Source organism: Papaver somniferum, chromosome 11 (genome assembly GCF_003573695.1).
Source record: "Papaver somniferum cultivar HN1 chromosome 11, ASM357369v1, whole genome shotgun sequence".
NCBI classification, from domain to species: domain Eukaryota; kingdom Viridiplantae; phylum Streptophyta; class Magnoliopsida; order Ranunculales; family Papaveraceae; genus Papaver; species Papaver somniferum.
The window spans coordinates 108,027,930-108,036,503 of NC_039368.1; the positions used below are offsets into that span (position 1 = coordinate 108,027,930).

The 8,574-nt window shown below is 35.0% G+C and overlaps 1 protein-coding gene across 1 annotated transcript; it reads right to left on the bottom strand.

Annotated features, from left to right (window-relative positions):
- Positions 1-7,292: 7,292 nt before the first annotated feature.
- LOC113324881 lies at positions 7,293-8,574 on the bottom strand. The gene is made up of 2 exons (XM_026573162.1): positions 8,506-8,574; positions 7,293-7,853 (listed from the first exon to the last, which is right to left on the bottom strand). Exons 1-2 carry the CDS (start codon positions 8,524-8,526, stop codon positions 7,293-7,295), a joined length of 582 nt encoding a protein of 193 aa, XP_026428947.1. The 5' UTR covers positions 8,527-8,574.

Genomic DNA, 8,574 nt, shown 5'->3' on the forward strand with positions numbered 1-8,574 from the left:
GTGATACGCGAGGTTTGGGCTATTAGGGAATAGACACTCCAAGCAGTAGTAAGACTAATTTTGTTTGTACTGATAGAAATTTCCTGCAGAAAACTTGCACTAATGGAAAAAGTAAAAAATTACCTTTTGCGGCAGAGACCTCAATAGACAAAGGAAATCAACCTCCTACTCATATGAGAAAGACTAATAACATTCCCTTCAGATGTCATTATTGCGGAAACAAAGGTCATCCTGAGAAGAGATGTCGTTTTCGGTTGCAAAATGAAAAACTTCATAACATTCTTATCTGGATGTCTAAGGAAGTAATCAAATCGGGTTCTCATATTACTGGTCTTAAATGTCCAACTGTCAGACAAGAAAAGTGTTGTGGTGAGCCAAGCCTTTCCTGGAAATATAACACAACGACTTTCTACAATCGTAAAAATAATTATGTTATACGGACCAATGACTGCTTTGTTGATCCAATGAGTAAGAAAACTTCTTCAAACTCTTCTTCAGTGACTAAAGGAAGTATTGGATCAAACGCATCAATCGTTCCCGAGTATATTCATATCAACAGCGTGTTTCGGAACTAAAGACCGGTATAAATAGACTCAAGCGCAGCATTAAGAAGTCATGGAAGGCGACAGCTTCAGGTATCTGTTTTCCTCCTCTCGTTAATTCTCTTGAGACTAACTATATTGACTTTCCTGATGAGACCCAAGGGGAAAAGGGAAAATGTCAATACCCTTGATGAGCTATATGCTCATCAAATTACAACTTGACTGCTTACAATGTACATCCTTTTTGAGACCATGAGAGGATGCTCATAATTATCAAAAAACTCTTTTTCTTGACAAAATGGTCTTTGTTGTATGTGCTTTTTGTGTTTTTTTTTTTGTTAAAAGAAATAAAATAATAATAATAAAAATGATCATCTTATGTTGATCATTGCTCCAGTTAATTATTACATGATGTAATATAATTGATCTGTAACTCTTGAGAAAATTCTCTTTGTTGCTCACTTTGAAAATCTTCGTTTCTCTCCTTAATGACAGTTGATTTGTTGATTTCAACAATTACCTTGTGCTCTATTTCTAAGATAAGTTGTTCTGTCTTTAGAATTTGTTTTTATCAAAAACATACTTCTAAAAATAGGCTCCATCTGGTTCCTTGGTTTTGAACTTGGTTCATAACCACGAACGTTCGTGCACCCAACCCTTACCGAACGTAAACGAGTAACCCTAGGGTTTCCCTATGAAAATCTCGTATATATATCATGGAATCCTCTTGATATATACTCGTTCCGTAACTTCAATATTTCTTAAGATTTTGCGGTATGTACAATAGGTGGAGGCAAAAAGGATGACAAAGTTGAAGAGGGAAAAGTCATTGAGTTTCACTAGAACCCTGATTTCATAACCTGCTACCATGCAGTTGGTCATGAAAAGAATCTTCTAGTTCAGATGTCATCTCAATTGGTTGGAAATCTTCTTCGAGATTTTGAGGTTATTCGTGGTCAACTTGAAATTACAACAAAAAATCTTGAATTTGTGAAGATTAAATTGAAGAAATCAACTGATGAACGTGTTTCTGTTCGATCCCTGGTTGCTGATTATGTTTATAGTTTTATTATGTCTAAGAAATTTCTTATGAAAATTTATTCTTGTATTTTAATAAGGATAACTAGGGTTTGGAATAACATATAGTGTGATTACACATAGCTATTGCCAACGATTTTCATCTTGTAATGTTTTTAGATTTATTTATTTAAATTTTAAAGTTTATTTGGAATATGATTTTGCAGTATTAATCTTTAATGGTTTCATATATTGGAAATAGTGTTATGGGATATGTGTGTTTACGTCCGTGAATTATGATTGTCCCATATATGTCAAAAGTTAAGTATATTGTGTCATTATGCAAATATTGATGGAAAATAGAATGAACTTTTGAATTGCAAAGATTAAGTCTATTCTATCATTATGCAAATATTGATGAAAAATAAAATGAATCTTTGAATATTCCGTAGTATTGATCTTTCCCTGATCCACTTCTACGTGAAAGTACTGTACGGCTCCGTAAGTCTTCTTATGTTGAGCATTTCCAATTAAATTAATCATTGAGATTCCTTTGTGGTTAATTTAATTGAGTTTTCTGGATACAAATTCATGTTTCATGTGATTTTTTAATGTCCAAAGAAATCATTCTTTTCTTGCAAAAGTAAGGTTGCTCTTGTTGTTCTTTCGAGAATGACATTTTATGGGGGGGGGGGGGGGGGGGAGTTCTTAATTGAACTTGTGCTTAATTGCCAAAACTTTGTGGGGAGTGCGGCTGTGGAATATTGTAAGAGTTATCTTGTATCTTTATAAACTCCTTGATGAATGCACTAAGTTTCGAATATGTGAAATCATCGAAACAAAGTTGATATGTTCTCTTTTACTTATGAAGTATCTCTATGAGAATTTCATTATGATCCCGCTAGTTTTCGCTCCTTTGCCAATTTATATTGACAAAAAGGGGGAGAACTATTGTGTAGTTCACCATACAAATACATATGGTTTACGGATCATTATGTAGGGGTGTGGTTTTTATTGTGAGATGAAGTATTGACTAAGGGGGAGTGATACATGTCACCGTTATATTATTGTCAAAGTTGTGATACAATTGAACTTTGATGTTGTGTAATAATACTATGACATTATATAACACTAATTGAGAACAATTGTTTTCTTATTGTTATGGCTACAGAATTTCAACAACTATGATGCTGAGTTGAACACGTTCATAATCACTGGAGTACTTGGAAGTGACGAATATTTCGAGTAATGGTGAAGAACCAAGGAAATCAAGCATTTGGATGAGAAGCTACAAAGTTTATTTATTTTGTAACCCATATGTATATATTGATAGTTTCGTCACTAGAATTGACAAAGAGGGATATTGTTAGAGCACTGCTCGGTCGAACTCGCAAGCGTTGATATCTTAAGCTTGTTTTTCAAGTTTAGTTGTCAAAACTATAAGTCTTGATTTCTATCAAGTCTACTTATAGCTATGTCTCAGATTAGGATAGAATGTGTAGCTGAGCTTTAGACTTCACGACGTTTATCGATTGAAGACGAAGAACTACTAAGGGAAGCTTGTGGAACTTCATCAACAAAAGGTGTGTGCAGACTTGAACTCATATATCACTCAGAAGTCTATTTATATTCTATCTCCTATTGAGACAAAAGTCGTACAGCTATATAGACTTTACTTTATACACATTTGATATTTCGAGCTGAGTTTAACTCGCTTACATTCCTCGAAATATGTGTTGGTAAGCTTTCGCTTTAACCAAGTTCATGTTTTATTCTTGACGAAAGTCAAAATATGATCATGTGAAAATCGCCTGGTAACATCTTACATGATTTGTGTGAGACAATCATTTGATATAGACTCGGAATGTTTCGTAATGATCATTTCATCACTTGAAAATTGTTTTGAAGCTAATAGTTTGTGTGATACAACTATTCTCGTCTTCAAAGAATGTTTCAATGATTGAAATGGGAGTTTAGAACAATTAACCTTTGATTGGATGTAGCACAGTATGCATACTTGTATGCTAACTGTTGCAAGTGTATTCCAAGTCCGGGAATTTAGTATGCATACCCGTATGCGTACTGATTCAACAGTTGAAGTCCAAGAACGATAGTGTGTATACCCTATGCGTATTGATTCAATTGAGTTCGGTCATGAACGACGGTATGCGTACCCGTTTGCGTACCTGAGTGGGTTAAGTTCTAAAAGCGGTTATGTATGTTTACTTCATTGCAAACCGTGGCTATAATTTTCATGAATCGATTCGAGTGAATCAAAACCGATTTTGCTTCAATTGTGTCTTGTATACTTCTATGAGAATATAAACAATTGAAAAACTTTATAACTAGTTTCATTTGAGTCATTTGAATTAGTTGTGTTTAAGATGAACAAGGTTGATATGAAAGTGTGTTCATATGGCTAACTTCGGTTGACTATTGTTGAGCCAACCAAGTTTACACGTTTAGGTACGGTTATCCATATCTAAATGAAGGCATATTTCATTTGTGTGTGACAAGCTAATACAATATAACGGTTGAAAGATATTAGCTTGACTCTAATGAGGTTTTTATCTAACGGTGAATATTGAATGCTTGTTACCAAGGTAACATTGATTGCAAACCCTGATTTGAAGATTATATAAAGGAGAACTCAAGCAAATGGGAAACCTAATCCCCACACCTCCTGTGTGATACTAGTTGAGACTAGAGTCAATTCTCCTTTAACCTAGGTTTTCTCTAAAACCATTATAGGTTAACGACTTAAAGACTTCATTGGGATTATGAAGCCACAACCAACTATTTTCTCTGTAGTTGCTTGTTCTGATCTTACTTTGTTTTATCCTATTGAGTAATATCTTCTCTAAGATTTGCTTGAGATTTAATCTCTGATAGGTAAGATAAAGTGTAATCACAAAGCTCTTCGTCTCATTCTTTATGATTCCACAATATCTTGTTTCACTACCATACGATAAGATTATTGTGAGGTGATTGATATTTCTAGGATGTTCTTCGGGAATATAAGCCTGGTGTATCAATTGGTACCTGTTCACCTTGATTTATCAAAAGACGAAACTAAAACTCGTAGGTATTGATGTGGGAGACATATTTATCTATTCAATAGACTTTTCAGTATGAGACAGATTTGTTTATCAAGTCTTCGACTTTGGATCATAGCAACTCTTAGTTGTGGGTGAGATCAGCTAAGGGAATCAAGTGCATAGAGTCCTGCTGGGATTCAGAGGCGTAAGGAACGTGACTGTACCTTAATCAATATGAGATTGGTTAGGGCTCAACTACATTCCAGTTCGAAGTTAGCTTGTAGTAGGCTAGAGTCTGTAGCAGCTTAATATAGTGTGGTGTTCAAATCTGGACTAGGTCCCGGGGTTTTTCTGCATTTGCGATTTTCTCGTTAACAAAATTTCTGGTGTCTGTGTTATTTCGTTTCCGCATTATATTTTTTATATAATTGAAATATCACAGGTTTTGTGTAGTTCAATAAATTGGTGAATCCAACCTTTGGTTGTTGATTGAAATTGATTGACGCTTGGATATTTGTCTTTGGTACCATCCAAATTATTTCTCTTATTAATCCGACTCACAAATTTCTATCTGTTCGATTGCAGATTGATTTGAGAAATTGAGATATAAATCTTGGATATATTCTCCTTGATTGAGTCTGACTGTCTAGTTGATTCTCTTGGGATTATATTGGAGTTAGTTCATTCAGATTGCCTAAACGAAATATTGGATGTGGCTGTTACACCGTCGATTTTTCAAAGGTTAGTATTTTTATACGGCTGTTAGACCGTCGCTTTTTCAAAGGTTAGTATTTTCGTACACTTTAGACACCCCATATCCCCTTCTCTAGGTTGAGGGAAGAAAATGATAGGCCTTAAATAATTTCTCTAAGACCCAAACTAGCCAAGTTAGTCTGAAGTAGAATTATTCAAATGGGTCTTGATTAAGACTCGATAGTTTGTCCAGTTCTACTTGTTTATTAGATTCAAAAAGAGCTAATCAAATGTCGCATACTAGCTTTTGAGTCAATGAGTAGCTGAAAAATTACTCAAAGTTACTGCCTTGGCTCTTTATCCACCTTGACAATATTTACCTCCACACTCGAGTATGTTTTAGTTGCATAACTTGAAATGAGACTCTAGGGTGATATTGTCTCACCAAGCTCACTGGATTTGGCATGGTCGTGCTTTTCACAGTATATATTGGCTAAGCAACGACCTTCAAAAATGATGATGATCCTCCTCAATAATTGGTAGAAGCCAGATTGGAGGTGCATACCACTACATAGTAGAATTTTTTGGTTTAACCCATTACGCTAAAATTATATAACCGAAGTTGGAAAGTAAACAGACAAGCAACTAAACAGGAGGAATAAACCTGAATATTCTTGAAGATAGCATATGTTCTTGGATCAACCTTCCAGTACAAAATTGGTAAATGAGATCCTTAGCATCACTGTCAATGATAATGTGAGTAAGCTTCTGTTCCACAACATTTTTCAGAACCGCCCAAATTGCTCTAGCTTCAGCTTCAGCTTTAGCCGCAGACTCAACATCAAAAGCTATTGATGCAAAAAATGAAGCTTTATTTGAGAAATCCTTCATCACATAGCATGCACCATTATCCAAGGAAGTTTCATAGAAGGCCCCATAAATGTTACATTTTATCCACTCGGGAGGGTCCATTTGTCATTATAACCAATAATGATACTAGAAGAGCTCTGCAAGTTGGCTTTCCTGGTCAAAAGCACAGCTCTGCCTCTATTGATAACAACTGAATGAATGGGTTTCTTTGAGATTATTGAAGACAGGATTGTTTACGCTACTCAAAATAGTCCGTAAGATAGTAACAAAAAAACATTGACATTCATCAATTAATTTAGTAACAAGATCAACCAGCCAGAACACAAGCCAATCATTTGGGGATTTATTCAAGAAAGCATCAGTATTCACACAGAAAGAAAATAGAAACCAAACATAGCTAGAAAATGGATATATAAGACAAGAGCATGCATAACCTGAGTAGGTGAAAAGTATTCGAACCTCGAACACCTAACTAACTTCTTATAGTAACCCCTAACCATTGTACCAGCTCTTTTGCTTTGGTGCTATTTGTACATATTTATTATATATATATATAACATCCTACATTTTTGAGAATTGGATTGTGTTCGTGTCCGCCTCAGTATAACCAATGCTTAACAGATTCATGGGGATCAAAGCATTTAGTATGATCAACGAAACTCATAGGGATTTAGGTTTGAAAAATAATTCCAACATGTATAACATTTCTAGTAGTTTTCCAAATAAAAATCTGAATATACTGGAACTATGTTGTGTATATTACCATTTTGGCTATAGTGTATATATTACCAACCATTTAATTATTTGCCTGATCATAGAATTATGGGGATAGTGCTTAACTACAAAATTATTGTTCTATGCCCTGTTTTTAGGTGAGCAGAATGCATCTAATATTCTATCAAAATCTAGGACGATGGTACAAGCAATTGCTTTAAAATTTCTGTCGTTATTTTTTTTAGTAAGAAAGATAGTAATTTTATATTGCTGAAAAGGCTTATGGATACGTGCCAAGAAGGGATTGGCTCAATCCATTCAACATCAGCACTTGAGTTTCTTGTATGTTTTGCTATTGAGTCTGCCACATGATTAATGTCTATATGGACATGGGTACATAACCATTCTTCAAAATAATCTAATAAATACTATCTAAGATAATATTTCTAGTTGTCCATTTGATTGAGCTTAAACTGCCATTGAGAGATCTGATTACATTCTCACGGTCCCCTTCCAGATGCGGTTTCCTTATTCCTTTTCTCCTAGCCCAAATAATTGCCTCCAACAGCGCCTCTGCCTCCGCTTGTTCTGGGTCTGTTGCTTTTATACAGCAACATCTACCTCCATCTCTAACACCCGCACAATTGCCCAATATTAGTCCAATTCCTACATCTTTAGTTTCTTCTTTGAAAGAAGCATCAAAGTTGAGTTTAACAAAAGATGATTGAGGACATGTCCACTGGCCAATGGTGGTTATGCCAGAGACTCTCTCAGTGATATGACTGCTACTAATTCTATACCTGTCTGAGTAATCATTTGTTATCGTAAGAGATATTTGATTAACATTCATAGTAACACCATCAAAGACATTTTTGCATCCGGCCTTCCATATGTGACAGATCACAAAGGCATACCAGTCCAACATTGCTGCAGTTATGTTGTGTGATGTACTTACCTGAAACATACTCAATAACCAATCCTGAAAAACAACATTAGCAGTTTCATTTGCAAATTTCACATTCACCGAATTCCAAACAGCTTTCACAAATGTACATTCAATAAACAAATGATTCATTGATTCAGGGAAACCATTACAGTTAGGGCATTGAGTATTAATATGCTGACAATGTCTAGCCAATCTATCATTAGTAGGTAAGCAACCAGTAATGCATTTCCAAAGAAAGTACAACAAATTTTGTGGCAAATTTGTTTTTCAAATCAACAGCAGTATTAGATGCATTAACTTTATTTAGGATAGTCTTATAGGCTGATTTAACAGTAAAATCTCCATTGGGACCAGGCTTCCACCTAATATGATCTTTTCCACTAAAAGGAATCCTAACATCAAGGATTTTACTAACTGTAGCATTATCAAATAGGCTAGTAATCATGGGAACATTCCAAGACATGGTACCACTATCAATTAATTGAGAGACATATTCAATATTAGTTGAAGCAAAACGAGTATCAACAGTATTAGCTAAGCTAATACTGATATCATTACCACTTCCTACCTCCCATACAGCATGCTTTCTAACAATGTCAAGACCATCACAAATTCCCTTCCAGATGCAAGACCCTTCATTAGACACACAGCATAGCAATAGGATTAAGGTTAAAGAAATACTTACATTCCAGCAGTTGAACCCCATCTCCAAATTCTGTCGTTAACTTGGTTGTCAATGTTAACGCACCCTTAC

Excerpts from the sequence above, each read along its gene's own strand:
- LOC113324881 (XM_026573162.1), bottom strand. The coding sequence starts at position 8,526 with ATGGGGTTCAACTGCTGGAAT. Across the intron at positions 7,854-8,505 it reads TGGGGTTCAACTGCTGGAAT|GATTGGTTATTGAGTATGTT; the intron begins GTAAGTATTTCT and ends GTTGTTTTTCAG.